The sequence below is a fragment of the Catharus ustulatus genome, chromosome 8, assembly GCF_009819885.2.
Source record: "Catharus ustulatus isolate bCatUst1 chromosome 8, bCatUst1.pri.v2, whole genome shotgun sequence".
Taxonomy (NCBI): Eukaryota; Metazoa; Chordata; class Aves; order Passeriformes; family Turdidae; genus Catharus; species Catharus ustulatus.
The window spans coordinates 11,294,376-11,314,952 of NC_046228.1; the positions used below are offsets into that span (position 1 = coordinate 11,294,376).

The 20,577-nt window shown below is 41.3% G+C and overlaps 1 protein-coding gene across 1 annotated transcript in view; it reads right to left on the reverse strand.

Moving 5' to 3' along the window:
* SORCS3 (sortilin related VPS10 domain containing receptor 3) overlaps positions 1-20,577 on the reverse strand; it is a 275,461-nt gene that overhangs the window by 37,549 nt on the left and 217,335 nt on the right. The window contains exons 12-15 of the mRNA XM_033065516.2: positions 19,732-19,808; positions 19,532-19,623; positions 16,402-16,509; positions 1,111-1,228 (exon numbers count right to left, since the gene is read on the reverse strand). Coding sequence (XP_032921407.1) covers positions 1,111-1,228; positions 16,402-16,509; positions 19,532-19,623; positions 19,732-19,808 — 395 coding nt within the window. The remainder of the gene's footprint in view (positions 1-1,110; positions 1,229-16,401; positions 16,510-19,531; positions 19,624-19,731; positions 19,809-20,577) is intronic.

Genomic DNA, 20,577 nt, shown 5'->3' on the forward strand with positions numbered 1-20,577 from the left:
AGATAAAATCTACTGCAAAAGCAAGTGGCCAGGCCTGGGGACAAAATCCAGGTGTGGAACACAGAGTTCAATTCCCTTCCTCTTCCTGTAGATGGCTTTGTTACAGACAGTTCTGATGGTGTGTTTCACTGGGCTTTTTGAATGCAAAGGTTTCCAAAAACACTACTGGGGGTAGCTGATCTAAAACAGACATTTGATATCTAGGTGAGTTGCTATAAACAGAATTTTCTATTTTGCAAAAATAATTTGTCCACATAGAAGTAAGAAAGAAGACAATACCTAATTGAAATAGTTCTCTTCCCTATTGACAGTGGTTCCCAAGATTACTCCATGGTTACATGTCTTCCCTTTTCTTTCATTTAAATTATTTTCATTTATTCAATTATATGACTTCAATTCTCTTATCCTTGCCAAATTAATGTTCATTTCTCATTCATGGATTTCATTCAGGAATGTCACAGTGCCAATGGTTCTGGCTCTCAGGTTACCCTGCAGGGGGTAGGACATCACACTGGCAGCCAGTAACCCATAAGTAATCTGCAGAGGTTACTACCCTCTCAGTTATAGTTGCTTCAGGACCTAAATATTTCCAGCATGAACATAAGCTAGTGTATGAAAAGCAAAGCATATATCCTTGAGTAGAATGAAATAATGTGGTTTTCTCTGGTGCTTTTCAGATTCAAGGGTTTTACAGATATTCAAGAGTTTTACAGATACCTGCAGGACCTACAGGATGAATAAATGTTTTTATTTTCATTTCTGAGTAGGGGAAATAAGAGGCAAACTGAAACAAAATTATTTTCATGAGTCAGTGACAGAGCTACAAAGAATTCAGTGTCATCTACAATTCAATCATAAGGTATAGTTTTACACTGCCCTAAGCATTGAGGCCAAAAAGGGATTGGTGCAATGGATTATTTTCAAAAAATAGAAGGTAATCTCCTGAACTTGCCCACAGATGCCTGGCCCCATGTGTATTCATGTACATTCTTCAAGGGATGCAAAAAAAAATCCATATGTTTTGCTGTAAGGAACAACTGCATTCCCACCTGGCAACAGAGGGCAGGGGAAAAGGAAGCCCCATGAGTGCCCTCCTGGAGAGGGGGATACCTGATTGTGCAGATGCCAGGTCTGGTGATCCTCCTTGGTGCACCTGCGGCTGAAGAGAGACTTGTAATCCACCTTGACCAGCTGCCACTCTGAACGGAGACTGAAGTGCCCAAAAACTCTGAGTGTGGGAGACAAAGGAAAGAGCCAGAGTCAGCCAGAGTCATACTTCCATTCAGCAAGTAACAGTTCATGAATCTCAGCTGCAGAAACTGATACACAGTCTTGGAGCTTAATGCCAGAAAATGGTATTCAGTCATGAATAATAGTTTCCTGTTCTTACAACATCCCAGGATTGTTTTGCCTTTTTCTGACACCTCATGCACAGTCTTACCCTCAGCATAGCAATCAACAAAATGGAACCCAAGTCTAGTCACCCTTATTGTGATGTTTAGAGGAGAGAGAATTTTATTTTTTTCATTATTCCAAGTCTTTCACTAATCTACATTTTTACCCAAGCCATTTATGAGATTAGAAATTTTGTTCTAATTATTCCAGACTAACAAAGAAAGAGGGAGAAAGAAGATTTAAAAACTTCCCTGTGAAATTAAAAGAGAAGCAGAAGATAAAACTTCCCCACACTGACTGTAATTCAGATCCTGCTGTGTCCCCAGAGTGCTGCAATTATTTACTCTGGTTCATCTTGGTTTATACTGTAATCATACAGAGTTGGCTTTGCTCTCCTCTCACTGCTTCTGTAGTCTGCACCAAAATTGCTCTGCACTGTGCTGCTCTCCATGAAACAACAACCAGCCAGGAATCAATCGTGCTCTCCCCTGGAGACCTGTCTCCGCTCCTGGGGAGCAGGGAGAGAAGGGTGAGAGTCTGAGGTGGTGGGTTTGCTGTGCACACCTGTATCCATCCAGGTTCTGCCTCACAGTTCTCTGTTCTCTTCACAAAGCTGACAAGTGGGAAGGATACAAGAACCTGTGCCAAACTGTGTCAGGAACAAGTGGCTCAGGTTAGAAGTGAGCAAGTGGGGAAGGACTTGTCTGGTAGAACCGATTTATTAGGTAGATTGATGCTGGCTGTCCAGAGCCATTCTAGTGTAGCCCTAATTGCAGGGTACTAGTGATAGGAAACAGCACAGCATTCAGGCCACGCTGCAGGAGAAGCTGCAATTCCTGTTCCTCAGCACACAAGGCACACCCTGGACCAAGATAAACCCACAGGAACCAAAACACTGTGGGATGCCAGAGCCCTCACTGGGAGCAGGAGGGAGAAGGGAGGAGTGGGAAGGAGCATGGTGTGGGGATGCAGAAAGCCTCCAAAACTGTACTCAATAGGAATTCTAACTGCAGTTCCACTCCCCACTTTTCCTTGGCACTGGGTACGTCCCATCAGTTTACATTACCTCTGTGTCGTGCAGCCTTGTTTGTGCTGCATGGCTGAAACATCAGTCCCTGCAAAGCAGCAGTGCAGCAGGCAGAAATCATTAATCCAGCAGATCTATACCAGTATAGGACTTGGTGCTTATTACACAGAAAACACAGCAAGTGGAAGAGAGAACATGACTAAACAGAAACATTGGCCTAAATACAGAAGATGACAGGGTTGGAGAAGTCCAACACTTTGCAAATCAATGCATCTTAAAGGAAAATCTTCCTACTCAGATTGTCCCTTAGCTAACTGTCCATCAGGAGAACAAAAGGTTTCTTTGTGGTTTACAAAAATCACCAGAATTACTTAATTTTTAAACACATTTTAAAAAGCTTTTAAAAAATTCCTTCTGACATTGAAATTCTTCCATGATAATTAATGAAAAAAATCCAAGGTTGTCTAAGAGGAAGGCAACATATTAGCATTCCAAAAGCACAGAACATTAGATACTCTTTAATTAAATGATTTCAAAGAAGATCTTTGTGTATAATTGCTACAATTTATATGGAAACAATACTACACTAAATGCAATTAGAGGAGTGTGAACAGAGAGAGATGTTTTCCTCTGTGCTGCAGAGACGGTTCTAGGTCACCCGATTCCTAAAGCAGTAACTTCTCCACTCCACCCTCCCCTTGCTAAAAAACTACTTACAGCCAATCAAGGACTGTGGAAGAGACACTGGAGATAAGAGCAGCAGAAGAGCCAAGAAGCACCTGCACCCTGTGAGACTGCTCACCCAATGCCAAATGCCACTTAAGCATGGCTTCACTGGCCCGCATCATGAACATCATGTGAGAGTTCAAGATGATTTTGTTGTGCATTTGAAACTTCTATCAGTTTTTGTAAGCAAATACAAGGAGTGGAAGAGAGTGCTATGTGATCTCCAGGTTCCAAGGCTCTATCAAGCAGCTTTTCTTGGAAAGTGATTAAAATGTTCATTGTTTGTGAATTGTAAAATGAGCTAAACAAACAATATCAGGGCACAAAGCCCAGCTGAACAGAACCAGGTGTTGCAGCTGAGCTCCACTGTCTCAGTTTTAAGAATGACATCACTGGATGTTCTTCCACAGTGGCCAAGGTGCATGCACCTGATATCTCCATATCTGTTTTGAGGTGCCAGGTCCAATAGAGGGTTGGGCAGACAGCAGAGCTGCAACATTTTAAAACTATCAGTAAGTTCTTCACACTAGATGCTCCAGTTCCTACATATTAATTTATACATCAAGTGCAAGGAAACAAAACATATTCCAAGGAAAAAGATACAAAAAGAGATTGGTGGGGCCTTATTTTTCCCTACTTAACTTCTGAGTCCTCACATGGCTTTGAAGACACCATCTCACTCAGCTTATCTGATTGTGCCTTCATTTCTCATTTACTTTGGTCACTAAATATGGGAGTTGGATTTTTTTAATAAACTATCAAGATAATACAAGGAGAAAGGAAATGAGGTACTATAAATTTTGCCTCAATAACTTTGCCTATCATGGTCTGACAAAACTCTTAATGGCTTGTTGCAAGCATAGAAAACAAGAGAGCTGGATTTTCAAGGTCCAGCTTTGAGAAGCCTACAGAGAAGGTATATTTTGATTTTTCCATATAAGCAGTCTGATCTGGAAGTCCTTGATAAATACAATAAATACAAGAGCCCAGATGGTATTCAGAGTCAGCTTTCTGACTAAGCTCAGTTTAACAAAGGTTCTCCAACCTAAGTCATAGAATGGTAATTTACTGGCTTTAGACTGCATAGACTTTGTTCTATCCCTCTGAGTAAGCAGTTACAACTCCACATAAAATATTAGCTAATAGGACAGTATCTTCTCAACTGGCTCTATGCATAGCTTGCAGTGAAATCATTGCTAAGGAAACAGAATATGCTTCCCAGTCCCTTCTTTGGAGAAACAAGGCAAGGCTTTTATTGCCAGGGCTGGATGTCATTAATTTGCAGAAAAACTATTAGAAACATGGAAATCCATTCTGAAATGCTTACAGTGTCATGATGGAGTCCTTTTAGAAATGATCATTGGTAATGATGTAAAATTATATCTTTTATGAATTTTTTTAAATACACAGTGAATTACAAATGCAGTGTACACTGCCTGGATAACCTTGTACAGGAGTTCTTTGAAAGGCCTTTTACATTTGTACAGTGCTCTCTTCTCAAATTGCATTGCTTTTGCCTTATCATTCCTTGTATTGTTGATAATTGTGCTTTTTATGTAATTTAATACTGCTCATTCCTGCCAGGTCAACAGAATGAATTGAGGGCCACAAGATAAGAACTCACCTGCCTCTGGTCCACAGAGTCAATCCTTGTCCCTGCTCAGGGTCTGAGAAACACACCTCCTCAAGTGACAGCTGCCAAGGAAGGGCATCAGCTGTATCCATGTGGATCCACCCCTGCTGGCAGTTTCAGACTAGTTGCCCAGGCACTCAAATGCAAACTCTCATGTCTAAATCAAGTTCTAACATTTCTGAGGTAAACTGTTAGGACATCATATGGAGCAAGCAAGCACTGAAGCTGCCTGTACTTGGCTGGTCTGGTGTGGATAAAGATGAAGATTTTCCTTTCTCAGTCCAGCTCCTTTGTGTCTAACTCCTGCTGTACTCAGATATGCCCAGCACTGAGATAGAGAACTGGAGATGTCAAGGAAGGAAGAAGCTGCTAAGGTAATCTTCACTGCATCAAAAGCACCCTCCTTTCTGAAGCTCTTCTTCACTGGACATCAACAGGTGGGAGACATGAAAACGTTGTGTGGTTTTTTTGCTTCTCTCAATGTACCTTGGGGACCTCTGAAGCCAGATTTTAACAAGATTAGGCTCCCCAGAACAGACTGTAAGCATTTTTAATATCTAAAAATAAAATAAAGGCAAAATAATATAATACACTTAGTAGAGAGCATCTTTTGAGATGCGCTACACAAGCAGATGGATGGATCAACAGAAAAAGTAAAGCCAGAACTATGGAAAGAGAGCCAAACATATACTTTAATTGATAATACTGAGAGAAAAGCTAATTGCAGTGTCATCATAAATAGACTGTTTAATTTAGAAAAGCCTGAAACCAACCTTGATTTTTATTTCCTTCTATCGTAAAAGAAAAATGCTTGCAGAGGAAGTGTCATAGCAAGCAAAAAATCCCCAATAGTAAAATCATCCAAATTAGTGAATACTTCAGCTAACCTGAATCTGTGCTTTTGTCTTGAGAATGTAGAAAGGAAGAAAGTCAAGTAAGATCACCATCTGATTTCAATTAAAATTCCTCTTTATTTACATCTGTGCATCTAACAGGAAGTGCCAGAAGTAAATATTTAATGGGCAAACCCAAGAAGTGCTATGAAGCACAATCTGGAAGAATCACCTTTTGGCAGAAAAACCAGCATGTGTTGGTTTCTGGTTTGGTTTTTTTTTATTATTTATTTTTCTAGTCCCTGGAGAGGAAGCTCTTCTGTCACTGAAACCAGAGGGAGCCCCAGATCTGGAGCACTGAGTAGGTAATTCACCACAACTGAAGGGTCTCATTCTCTTTCTGATGTCCAGCAAAGAAGCACATGTTGCTACTGCTGCAATCTTAACAGGCATCCTCTCACTTATAATTGTCTTGAGTTGTTTGGGACTTTTTTTCCCCACAAGCCAGGCTATCCTGGTCCCACATTTCCTGGGAAATGGTGAGCCTATGCTGGCCCAGTGAGCTCTTACAGAACATCTTGGTACACAGATGTACCTCCTTAACTTGCTGATATTTATAGCTTTTGAGTCAATGAAAGAAAATGCTGACAATTTCACCCAAAGAAGAGAGCCTGGTATGAAATCTGGATCTGAATCCGTCTCTGAGTGAGGAAGGAGCAGTAAAGGGAGACAAACTCCTGTGTTTGAGCAGGCTGAGCTGTCTGGGCCAAAACCACATGAGCAGCAATGGAACAGTTGCAAGTTCTGCTGGTGGGACCAGATTTTATGAACAGATGAGCTATTTCTCCATGAATTAAATATAAATCATGACTTTAGAGAAAACCAAATGGGCTGTGTAATCTCTCAAATTTTTTATTAGGATTTAGATGGAATCAGTGTTAAAGGAGGTCACTAGTTACAAGGAAATTGGATAGAAAGGGTCTGAGACAAGGAAGTAGAAGTTAATTGAAAGAGACACAAATCAGCAATTAGGGAAGCAGGAGAGGGAGAGTTAAATTGCCTCATGCCTGGCAAGACATGCAGGGAGTAAGAGACTGGAAACAAAGGAAACATAAAAAATGAAAGATGACACTGGAAAGGCAGGCAATTGCCAACAAAAAACACTGTCTAATTTTTTTCCTAAACAATAAATATGGTTTCTAAGAGCTGCTTTGGAGCTTTTAATTCAGTTGCATTTGGCTGACTTGTCAGCTAGGAACAGTAGCCTGAGGGCAATGGGTGATGACTCAGGGCTGCTGTACTTCTGTCTGTGGACCAAAATAAAGTAAGAAAAACAACTGGGTTTTTTGTTAGGTTCTTTTGTTGTTTTTTTTTTTTTTTCTAGAAGGATGTATTTTCTTCCAAATAAAACATACCATCCATTTCTATCTAGAGTTTCAGTTGGTGCAAATTAGTGTAATTTAGACCCTCTCAGGTATAAGGCCTTCCACTGATACTACTCAGAAGGAGGAAAAACAGTAGTGAAACTATCAAGAATGTAGCAACACTAGACAGCAGCTTCCATGAGAACAAATTTGTTCAAGAAAATCTTGGTCTGGATTCCATTTCCATGGAGAAGGGTCACACAAGAATTTCACAGAATTTCTCCTGCAGATTAAATCTGAGGGATGTGGCTTATTTCCACTGAAACTGAATGTCATGACATCAAGGTTGCCCAAAAAAAAGAAATTCAAAGTGTTGGCTATCAGCAATCCATATTGAACTGGTCATGAAAAGCTGCACCACTGCCAGATTTCAGGTCAGGAGAGAGAGGGGAGATGGGGCAGGCAAAGAGTTTCTGTGAATACAGATCAAAACCAAAACCTTGAAATAAAAATCCTACAGTACAATCCTTTCCCTCAGCTTTGGTAAATTATCCTGGTATTATTCATCAGCTCAATGGGCACTTCCTTTAAAGTGCTAGCAGAAGAGGAAAACCACAGCAAATGACATGGTACAGCATGATCTTTCAGTTAGCAAGTAATGCCAAGTGCAATTAGTAAGTAATCTGCAGAATGTGTAATTACAAAGCAGCCCTACAGTTTGGACTCAATTTCCCCTTTAGCTGCACAAACACTGCATAAGGCAATGGGAGACAGGCATTTGTTTTTGTTGTTATTTTTTCAAATAGAAAATGCTATCAAAATAAGAACTCCCTAAATGACAAACCAAACCTATTGAAATTTGGTCTCTAAAAAATTTATTACCAATGTTCTCAAACCACTTTACATGACAATTGCTTCAAAAGAAATCCCAGCAACATGAAAGAGAGTATGAGACACCTAGGAAGGGGGATGGGAAAGCACATTAATTTTTCATGCTGTTTTTCAGAAATATTCTTTCTCTTCTATGAAATACTCATTAAAATAACAAGTTTCTGACATCTTTGAAACCTGAAGATGCTGCCACTCTCTTCTAGAAAAGATACTGGCAAGTATCAACAATCTGGGTATTTCCTCCCCTCATGGGTCTGTGGTCTCAGCAGAAGCAGGAGGACACAACACATTCAGTCATTTCAATCTTTCATCCTAGGGAAATCCAGCAGATTTCCAACCAGAAATGTCCAATACAAATGTGGAAGCCATTCCACACAAGTGAAGCACAGTGATGAGCTTTGTCTGGATATCAGAGAAGAAGGCTCAGAAGAGGAAGCTCTGGAGAGCTGCTTTCCAACTCTCATTCAAAAATCTGATCAAAAATCTGTCAGAGGGAACTCTGCAGCCAACCCATCCCAGAAATACTGGTATGCTGTGCCACCCTTTTCCTTGAGCAGGATCAGGGAGACATTGAGCTGCAAAGGTACTAAGGCAATGTAGTGTCTCAGTCCCCTGAGAGCTGGTGGGATCAGAGCACTGGAATATTTCACATCTTGCTCTAACAAAAAGGTGAAAGACTCGGGAATGCCTGTGTGCACAGCATCCTGCCCCTGTCTGTGCACCCTCCATACAGCCCAGCCCACCTGCAGGGATCCACCTGTCCTCAGCAGCACAGGAAACAAGGCACGTGAGCCTCTAGATGAGAATACCTGCACTGCATTGCCATCAGGCAAAACTTGTCCTTTCATCTAAAGAAAAGAAATCATCGGTCAGCCTGCTCATTCTGGCTCCTTCTGCTTCTTTCTTTTATTCACTTCAGTGAATTCCAGAACACATTTTTCTCTAGTCCTCCTCCCTGCAGATGCACACCTCTGCATCCCCCTTGTCTGAGCACTATAGGCATGACTGAGCATCTCCCTCTCCTGAAGAAATGGGAAAAGTCTGCACAGTGAGATACCCATCTGGGACTCTGGAGACCTGCATTTCTGCCAAGTTCTCCCAGTGACTGAGTGACTGACCATGGGCATGTCCTTTGCTCTCCCTCAACTTCCCTACCAGCAAAACCCAGCTAATGTTGTTGACTATTTTAGCATAATATTTGATCTACTGTCCATAAATAGCACTTGGCTCCTGTGACAGTGCCCCAGAAAGTCAAAGATAGACAGTATGTGCCACGGAGCACAATGCCCTCTCCATGCGTAATGGCTTCTGCCAGGAATCTCCCAAGCACATGGTGCAACTGCTGGGAACTGGTCTTGGGTCATAGACATCCTTTTCCTAAAGCCAAATAAATCACACAATGCTGTCTGATGTTTTCATCACCTGATTTGTCTCTCAGGTGCCACAGAAAGACCTCAGCTCACACTGCAAGTATTAACAGCACAATCAATATTGTGCCTCTTGTGGACTGTTTAGGTGAATTCATGCAGAGATCCAAAGGCTAAAAACCAGACTGCTCCTCTGGCAGAGAGGGAGATGGGAGGAGGAAATGACACTGATTAATCTTGGGGTCATTAATAATGTTTTTAAGTCTTGCAGACAAAGATAATGATATGGGTAATCAACTGTCTTACTCCAGAGTATAAACTGATCATCTGCTGGGATAAAATGGGAATTCCTATAACGCACATTTTCTTGTCCATTGTAAAGTCACTCGATGCCATTAGCAGATTGATCCTTTTCTCACAAAGTCCAAGCTATTCATTACTTCCAGAGATTTTGAAATTAGATCAGGTGATAACACGAATGCAATTCACTATGGCAAATGCCAATATCCTCTCAATCATTTTGGTTTCCTTACTTAATAATTGTATTTAGAATTTTTGTTCTCAAATCAAGTTCCAAATTTTACTTTTTTTTTTCTGTGTGCAGTCATTATTTTCACAGATTCACTTTAATTTCATGGATTCTATTTGAAGAGTGCTTACATAGGTTTGTGCACTGCAGTCTGCACAGCCCCCTGAATGAGCACAGAGAAACTGAACTCACAAGGACACATCAGAGCCTTGCAAGAAAATCCATAGCCAATAACAACGCCAGTTGCACCACAAATAGATATTGCAATGAACAGAAAAAGAAAGGAAAACTGAAGAGTGAGATAAAATCACAGTAGGGACAACAATTAAAACCTAACAGTCTTTTCTAGTATCTAATGGTACCCATGCAATTTGGATAAACCAGACTTTGAAATCTTCTCTGATCTTTAAAAAACTGCAGTTTTGGCAGCCCTGAGAGAATGCACAGGCTGGATGGACAGTTTTGGTTCCCAGTTAAGGTAAATAAGGACAGAGTTCAGAATCTTTCAACATAACACCTCCCTGCCTCATTTTCTACACTGGAAGCTGCAAGTTGGATTTAGCTTTCTAGAGAACTCTGGTAAACTCTTCCAGACTCTCTCTGTGCCAAATTTCTGCAAGGCTCAGCAGCAAAGATGCAGAAGATTTTTTTCAGACAGCCTCTTCCTCTTTTCTCACTGATGTCAGGGAAGTTTAAAGGCACCTGTGGGCCATGGGAATTGAGGAACACTGACTCTTTTCTTCATGCACGCTGCCCAAGAGCCTCAATTCCTTGTAGGAAAAGCAGCCCCATGGTTTTGCCATCCACTCACATGTCTCTCATTTGCTGAGGCTGCTGAGCAGGGGTGCTGGCTGTGGAGGGCAAAGCCTGGTGCCGGGGGGGAGCACAAGCTCCTCTGACCTCATCCCTGCAAAGGCACTGCTCTGTCACTGGTTTCACCTTAATTTGTCTCAGTACACCCACTGTGAGTGCAGACCCATGGCTCCCTACCCCTAGGCAAAGGGGCAGAATGCTTCGAGGACACTGTGTCCTCTTGTCGTTTTCTTTGCTGTATTAGGTTTTAAACGTAACAGCATGACTTGAGCAAAAGGCAGAGGATGTTGCCTTGCTTGAAGAGAAAAGATGATAATCACCTTATCAGAAAAAGACAGGAAAATGACTCCTGGCTCCCATGTAACTTTGAACTCAGTGGGAGCTTGGACCTGGGAGCTGTTGCCCTTTTCTCACACTCAGTTTGCTGTATCTCTGCTCAGTGTTTATCAGAATCTCCACATTGCCTTCACACCTGTATCTACTGTGATGTCTTCCACAGGTCAATCAGTTCTTCAGAATAAGAGGAACTCATGGAGCTCCTGGCCACAGGATAAGGTGACTGCTAAAAACTTTTTCAAAGTATTTAGAGGGGAAAACCCTCCAAAATAGGAAAACTCATTAATATCTTGAAAATACAAAGAATACCATGTTTGGCCAAGAAAATTCCTTATTTGTAAATCTCTATAAATGTGAGAATTATACAAGGTAATAATAATTTTAGTATAATTTAGTATAATGTATATATATTTTTAGCATCCTCTACTTGCCACTGTTGGAACATAGAACTGAAACAGAGAGACTTCTGGTCTGACACAGTGTGGCCTGTGCTCTTTATTCTTTCTTTCTCACCTCAAACTTCCCCTGGCACCCATCTCAACTTTTCCAACATCTCTCAATTACTTATTCATTCTCCCTCACTCTTCTGCCACCCAGTGATGGATTGCCAGTAATTTTATGGGTCTCCTGGAAAGAAAAAATTATTCCCACTTCATCTCTGGTAAAGCTGCATGGCCATATAAACAAGAAGATGTTAGAAAGGGCCAGAATTTGTACCCTGTTCATTTACAACCAGGAACATTTTCTAGCACACATAGCCAAGGACAGCAGTCACAGCAATATTGACAGACCAACTTTCAGCTCACTGAGAATATTAATGCTCAATTATGCATACACACATATATAGAGATCATTAAGTTCACATACGTAGAACTACACAGAAATTTATATACACGTGTGGGTGTGCCTACATAAATATTTATTTATCAGCACTGATCAGTACTTAATGATCCCCATCTGTAAATGAGTGTCTGCACACACATACACATAATGAGTCTACTAAAATGATGCAGAGCTCTGAAGTAAAAAGGTTGTTTCACTTAATACAGGCTTGGAGAGATGCTTAGCACAGGAGATGAAGTGGCAGGGACAATAATTACGAGTCAGAAGTGGAACCACATAAAGCCCTCTCTGGACCCATGAAAACATCTTGTCTCTGATTTGAATGGTACAAACTAGTTTGGGTACATCACAATTGACTAGAAAGGGAGTACAGAGTGATTCCTTTCTCCTGTTGGACAACCTCAGACAAGTAACATGCTTTGCCTAGGCTTTGTCAATCCAGAAATGTTAGATCTGACCTATCAGAACATGATATCATGGAAAGTTATACTAGTTAACAGTGAGGGGTACAGCACAGAACTTAGAAACCTGTAGATTTCAAAAAGGCTAGTGCATTCTAGGCATTCATCTGAGAACACATCTAACCCACCACCCTTATGCATTGAGGTATTTCCTAGAGGACCCTGTGTGTTCTGCAGCTGCTTTGCCCACACCTGCACCAAGCACCACAACGTGCTTTGGTACAAAGCTCTTCACTAAAGAGCTGAACTGACCCTCTTGTCAGATGAGAGAAGTGCCAAAGCAACAACAAAAGGAACTGCAGAAGATGGTCAGCCAGGACTGGAGGAAGGACAGTGGATTTGCTCTGGTCAGGCAGCAGTTCAAGGCTGACCAGCTCACACAGTCCCGTGATACTTCCCTGCACATCACAAACCACGTCCTTAACAGAGCCCACCCAGCTTGTAAGGAAATAACTAATTAACTAATTAACTAATACAGCTTTATAGCCATACAAAATTACAAAATCACAGAATAGTTTAGGTTGAAACAGACCTCTGCAAGACATCCTGTCCAACACCCCACTAAAAGCAGCTCCCAATTCAGAGTACTCTTAGATATTCAGAATCATATAAAGCTCCTTCATGCAAATGGCCAATGTTACCACACTGACAAGTTTTTTAGGACTGTTTAGGACAAGCAACACGGCACAAAGCACAGAGGATTCAAAAGGCCTAGGATACTCATTCAATAAAGAGAGATATAGAAAAAGCTCACTTAATAGCTATGAAGTGGTACAAAATTGTGTGCTAAAAGAGTTGCTGCTTTCTGCAGCCCAGAGAGCCTCTCACAGCATGTGGCACAAAATGAAGGCTGGGAAAGTCACTCTACTGATATATTGATTTTAATAAAATCATATTATGAAAATACTGTTAATAATGCAATATTTTAATAATAGTTAAGTATAATGACTTTGTAATACACATTCCCCTCAGAATATTATTTTTTAAAATAGAACACAGACCACTTTGATGCAAATCTATGGAAGAAATCTTTTCTAACAGGAATCAGCTGAGACCACTAGAGGAAATATTCTGCATTTTCCAGGATGAGAGACAAACTTTTAAAAGCCACTAAAACCTACCCAGTTCGACAGTACACAAATATGACCACAGCCTTGGTCTCTCTGCCTCAAACCTGCTTCAAGTTTAAGAGCTCCTATGATCAGTTTGGGATGCAAATCCCAAACTGCTGTGCTCCTCTCATCAGCTTCTTGAAATCTTTGGGATTTCTACCCACAAAAACAAATTCCATGCGCCTCCAAACCACCATATGTAATCTTGGTTCAGAAGATGGCCAGTAGCAATAGAAAGGCATTGATTTATTCTCAGCCAAAGCTTACATAAGCTCAGCATCACCCTACACTGCCCTTATAGATGAGTTCACTAAAATTCTCATTGGAAGAAACATCTAAGTGTTCTGTATAGAAATGTTTGCATACAGCTTTATAATTCCTCCTCACTTCCATTCATTCTGTGGATAGAAATTTCTCTAAACATTCATTGCAAGTGTCATGTGAAATTTCTTTGTATGGCTTTTACAGACTATTAAGAATGGTTTTAAAAACTGCTAATGATGATGGTAATAATAAAGACAACAACAATAACAATAGCAAAGGCAATAATAATGGTAATATGCCTGCAAAGATTTCAAAGGAAAAAGTTCTCAACAAACCTAATACACAATATTCAGAAAGATAACTCACTTCCTACATTCTCTGCCAGAAGACTACAGAGATATAAATAACAATAACCTTAGATTTATAATGAGTTTTTCATCTCAAAAGAAAACTGCATTGATTTATAAAGTAAATGGCCTAAATCCACAGCTAGTTGCAACTGATTAGCTCCATTGATTTCAATGAAGGTGCTGATGTGCAGATTTATGTGAGTTCAGATCTATCTCTCTGCACGTGTGTGTGCATGTGTCTGCACACGTGTGCAGCTGGAAAGGGACACGCATTGCATGTAGAATTTCACAGGGAAATACCGTATTAAACAACACAGGAAGTTACACATTATCATTGCATTTGCAGAAAAAATGCACAGAGTGAGGAGAATTTCAGGTTCTAATCTTTAGCTGGGAATTGGCATATATATTTTCCCAACAGGATGCTCACAGCAGTCTTCAGAAAAGGCTCACAGGTGTATCATATGCTGCTGAGTTTTGCTCTTTGCAAAAACAGGGCAATGTTTGCAGATAGCAAGGCAAGAGATGCACAGATATTCTTCTACAAAACAAGGACCTTGCTTCTTTGAAAAAAAAATATATATATATATTTAAAAAAAGCCAAGGCATTCTGGCATTGTTTTGGAATAAAGGAAAGCGAGCAATGCTACCAGAACTGACACCACCTCCACCTCAAGATAAAATCTCAGCAGCTGTCTGTGACAGACACAGAGGCTGCCTTGTTTTGCTCCAGCACTGTTTGGGAATAAAGCATTGGAGTGCTGCTGTGTAAAGCACAACCATAATTACTCAGCCTGTCCTTCCTGAGACAGTTTATCACAGCAGATATGGATGTGCTATACAGGAGTCAGCTATGCTTTCCTCAGCCCCTCAAGGCTACAGCACCAAAACATTCCTTCTGCCATGGCATAGATGGCACAGAAGCCAGTTCAAATGATCATTTGTTAGAAGAGTAAAATATTATTTTCCCCCAGCTCCTTTCTTGCAACTGAGCTCAGCTTCATGTATCGACACATGGTGACTTCTGTTTGTGTAAAGCTGACATGGAGCTGGGTTTGAAAGGCATAACAGCACAAATTATGCAACACAGTTGGAATATATTCAAATCAGTAGCAAAAATGTCTAAGACACACAAATATTACCCTGTCCAAACTTCTCAGAAACTGATGACACTCAGTTTCTCACTACCTGTGACACCAGCAATGAGCTCCACCTACACATTTATGCCATGGAAGTATGCAGATGGACTGAAGCCTAGAAGAAAACAAACTTGACCTGAATCTCTTTTCTCTTGCAAGCAGAGAAAATGTGCAGTAACTTCAAGCGCAGATGCAGAAAAGCAGGAGAAGCAGATTGACTGCAAGACGAAATTTCTAATCAATCTCCTGCCCCTGAACTGGAGTGGTACAACAGTGTCTGATGTGATTAACCAAAGGCATTTCATGCTGCTGTAGTATGCTTCACAGGCATAAAGCATCTTAGCCACCTTGCTTTCTGATGTTTCTCAGAAAGCTGTTTCAGCCAGTTCAAAGAGACACAGGTAAGAAGGCATTTCTGAAACCACTGAAGGCAGTGCATCGTGTCCTTGCTTTGTTCAGAACCCCAGAGCACAGTGCTCTGATCTGCTTTGTGCAAGAGGTCAGATGACTACTTAAAGACGCCTTTGAACTTAAAAACTTCCCTTTCCTGCTTGTTAAACTCAAATCCTGGCCTGTTCTTGGGCCAGCATCACTCCACAGGTTCCACCAGCCTTACTCAATGCTTCAGCACTCCTGGGAGGAGGAAGGTCTCAGCACCATCAGTGCCAACCCAGGCTCTTCCTTCCATAGGATGGGTGAACCATAGCATACCCCAGAACAGGAAGGTTATTCTGAGCTCAGCTCTGCATATGCACAATGAGCACACTTTTAGCTTGAGCTAAAACTGGATGCACAGCCCACAATACAAGCAACAAGGCTGGGGCCTATTCATATCCACAGTCATGTTGCACAACTGGAGCGAGCACAGAGCTGGCATGAGGTACAACCATACAGATCTCTGACTTCTGAAGAGCACTGCAGTCCCTGGGCCATCAGATCCAGAAATGCAATCTTAGCAGTAATTATGAGAAAGGACCTCTGGTTGTCACTAGATGCAACCTGACCAAGGCTACACCACTCTCCAGAGAAGCAGATCTATCTACTGCTCTGTGTGAACTCCCAAGCTACAGCTTGGGACCATCTCTCCTTGCTATAGCCCCTATCACTGCTGGAAGGAGCTTGGCTCCATCATCTATTTGCCACACGATGCAAGAACATGTCAGCCAGCAAAACCAGCAAAACAGTGCCATGCCTTCATGAAACACTGCATGTGCAGCTATACAAGGCTGCACTGCACATCATGAGGTTACCATGCACTTGGGGGTCTCTATGCACACCTTCTGCCATCACAATTTAGAACAGGAGCTGCTATACTTACGTCATTATCTGGGTCTCTATGCCAGGGTCCACAAGGGATCCATCCACAAAAAGTGGTGTTGATGTGAAACTGTATTTAGTCCAGGATCTTCCCTCATCAAAACTCACCCTGGGAGAGAAGCAGACAGCATTTTTATACATAAAAATCTTACTGTAGAGCAACTGCAGCAATTAAATGTTGGCTAAGGTCTGCAAGCTCCAGCAGCTGGATTTACAAACACCAATCTTTGCCATTTCCCAGCCCACTAAATTCATGCTCTTGATGTACTTTGAAAGATCAAAGCTTTAGAAAGCATAAACACTGGCAATAAGGACATGAATATACTTCATGCAGCTGTACATCAGACCTCAAGAGATCAAGAGGCTTTGCCAAGACCTGTTTCTGGGTCTGGAATAACACCTGGCATGAAGCACCATTTAGAGCATAAGCAACCCTGGCCTGAATGCATGAAAATTGCTTCCACCACCACAGGACATTTTGACCCATCCATGTATCAATGCCATATGGCATTAGCTACAATCTCTCCAGGCCTCTGAGTACCTGAAAGGAAATTTGGCTTATTTGTGGGAGTGAGTGAGGAGTGTTGAATGTGTGTGTGTGCACACTAAGCACCTGGAACTGTCTGGGAGGCTCTTGGTGGACACTGAGTTCCCCCTGCTCCAAGTAGGTGGGACACAATCTGACACACCACTAAAGGGCCAGGAGGCCACTGTAGTGTTTATTATAAACCATGGGTTACAGCAGCCTCAGAACTCTGGTGTGGAAAGCCAAGGCTGGCACTCACCATTCCCTAACTCTCTACCCCTTAGCAAGACACCTTCACCTGTGTCAGAATGCACCTGTGCAAGAACAGAAAGTTAATTTTACACCTAAGACAGAACTCTGGGAGCACAACAGCACACAAAAAGATTATCTGCCCTAAATCTATTTATTTAAATGTATGTATCTTCCCATACACCTGTGCATTTGTATGCGTTCTGCTTGCATGCTTATCTCTCCAAATAGCTGTTCAACTTCTGGGGAACAGCATGCTTCATTAGCTTAGCTAAAGTTCTCTCAGCTTTTCAATTATCCGCCCCTCTTTTCTCCAGCATGAAACTTATTGTACAATGTCTCAGCTGAGAACTAATAGATTTACATGTACCCTTTAATCTATTCCACTCCTGCCCATAAAACAGGTGCCTACTGAAGCAATATGAAGCAAATTCCAAAGGCCCTAAGGGTACAATTTTGAAGGAAACCTGTTGGAGCTTATTGATAACAGATCTAAATCACTGCTCATTTAATAGAGTGGGTGGGGCACTCATAGAACTGCACACACCATTTCAGGAGACTTATTGTAAAAGGAGAGCATCTGAAATGAGCCTCTGCAAACAAAGGTGAACTGAGCTGTTGGCTCCTATGGAAAGTCAGCCTGGTACCAAATATTTCCCAATATGTAAGTACAGGCACTTGTAGTAACGTGCTTTTTATGCCCAAAGAGCCTTCACAATCAAAGACACAATTAAAACAGTTACACCTGGCTGGAACAATACAGTAATAAATGGTAAATATGTGACTTGCAGCTTTTTCTGTAAGGGGCTCACCTTTCACTCTTCCAGAGCCCAGCTGGCTGCAGTCTGATGCACCCACTGCTAATGACACCCACCCTTGGCTGACACACACTTCTCCTTCTTTGACTCATTCTTGGTTTGGTCTAAAGACTGGGACATAGTCGTGATGTCCTCTTTCCTGAGAGCACTTTAACTATAGCCATGACAACTGAGTTACCCATCAGAGGCTTCCAGTCACACCCCAACACATCCACACCACAGACTGGAGTCTGCAGCTCTTCTTTAGGACCTGCCCTGTTACTGCTCTTCTCTTATGTCCAGTTATGGAGGCAATACATCCCATGGTCCACTATCACACTGTGACTAAAGCAGTCATTTCTTCACTTCAGGTGGCAAAGAAATGTGCTCAAATGCAATATATTCAAACTTTTATAGAAATCTATGTTGCAGTCATCCCAGAGTCATCTGTCAGGTCAGAAACAAACTCCAGAAGCTTTTTATATTGAAAAAGTAGCTGTTAATGTTCTCAAAGTACATCTCTGGAACATGAGCTTGTAAATGGGTGAAGTCAGCCTGTTTTGAGGTGTCCAGATTTGGAATGACTGCAGTTTCACTGAAGGATTTGGTACAATAATGACTCAGGTAGAGGAGACCTTAACACCTCATCACTGCTGCCAAACACCATTCCTTTCTTTTTCTATTTGACTGAAGAACACATTTCCTGTTCTGCATGCAAAGTAACAGACATGTGCTTTACACCATAAAGCTGAGAGACAACCCAGTATTGTAGACAGGAACACATCTTGTCTCTGAAAACTATTTCTAACTAATTCACTTCTAAACAACAATTAAAACAATTAAAACAATTAAAAGCAGCTGGGAAGGTCAGTGCAATAGACATCCCCCTCTTTCAATCAAGCCCCCAGACTGAACGTGGTGCTAACACACCCATTTTCTGTAAAATGTGTTGATTCTGAATTTCAGAATGTTTAACTGGTGCAGGAGTCAGAGGTGCAAGAGCTAAGAAGAGGATAATTTTGAGCACTGTTTAGTGCTTAGACTGTTATAACCCATTTATAGCAAAACAGTGTCTTCAGCTGAGAAATCATTTTGCCCTATTTCACCTCTAACTTTAATCAGTCACCACCACAGTATCTCTAGAAATTGATAGTCAGATACTAGAGGGGTTAGCAACATATCTCTGTTGTCCTTATCTACACCTACTGCCCTCTCCTCTCCCTCCCTTTATCTGTCTTATCATATTAATGTTAAATTCCGTAAACAAAATGTAGCAACAAGAGACACAGCCTCTCTGAAATACCTGAAGCCCACAGGATGACTTAGTATATGTGTGTCTGCAGGAAAGAAACCCCACCTGGAAGCTCACAGTACATTACCAGTGCAAAGAGTCATTCATACATGTAGGTGATTATGTATGGAGCCATTACATTTATAAAATGGTGCAATAATCATTATATTCATCAATACAACCAAAATGGTGTTAGGACATAGATCAGAATGACTTCATCTCTCATTTATAGACACTGGCACCCTCTCAAAGTAACAAGTTTCCTTACCACATGTGTCGGATGGGCACTGACGTGTGTTTCATGGCCACTAGTGCCCCTCCCCAGTCCAGAAACCAAACGTTGTATTCCTCCTCAAAGATCTGCAAACAGATGAAGTACTGCATGAGTGTTCCACTCCACTGGGAAGTGAAGAGCCAGAAGAAGAATAGCACAAGACTTCATGCTTTCCTTTGCTGTGCAAAACATACCTGTCTCCAGGAATTGCCACCATCAGAAGAGATGAACACGCCAACATCCGTGTAGGAAAGTTCAGAGCCAATATTGCCTGCAACACAAGTGTCAGACATTCTTCTATAGACAAACACACTAATGAAAATGTTAATTAAATTTCTGGCATTTAATGCTGGAAAATTAGAAATTTAAATAGGTTGTTACCACCTTCTTAGCATCACAGAATTCAACTAACCATATTATTGTGTCAATGCTACTTCAAAAAAGGTCTGGCTCTGGGAGGCAGCACAACTCAAAGATGTTCTCATCAGTGCTCAGGATACAGGAAATGTTACACTATCCAGCAAGAGTCACCAACTGTTTTAGATGAGGCTGTAAGGAAAACCTGATGTGGGCAACCATACAGCAGGTCAGTCTATAGGGATATCCAGGTTCAACAGCATAAATCTACTGTTCCAGTTCAAAGGTCTTCTTAGCCCAGATCTTATCACTAGTGGAAGTCCTCAAAGATTAGACACTGATTTAAAGGTAGAGGTGTAAGATTCGTATCACCATATTTTAAATACCAAAATGAAAATTCCAAATTTTCAAACAGGGATTTACAGATAGAGGCAAGGAAAATGAGAATTTGGCAGAGGCAAAGAAAAGGCAAGAATTTGGTTGTTATCACTTCGTATGGTCTTTCTGTGCAAAGCTGTTCCATTATTTCCTTAGTTCTCTCCCTCTAGTTTCAGCTGCATGTATTCAAACCTCACAAAATGTAACTCCCAAACAAGCCAAGAGGATTTAGCAGCCATATAATTAGATAATAAAACATAATTCTTCCATTTGCAGGAATCTAACCTCTATCCTATACCAAGTGT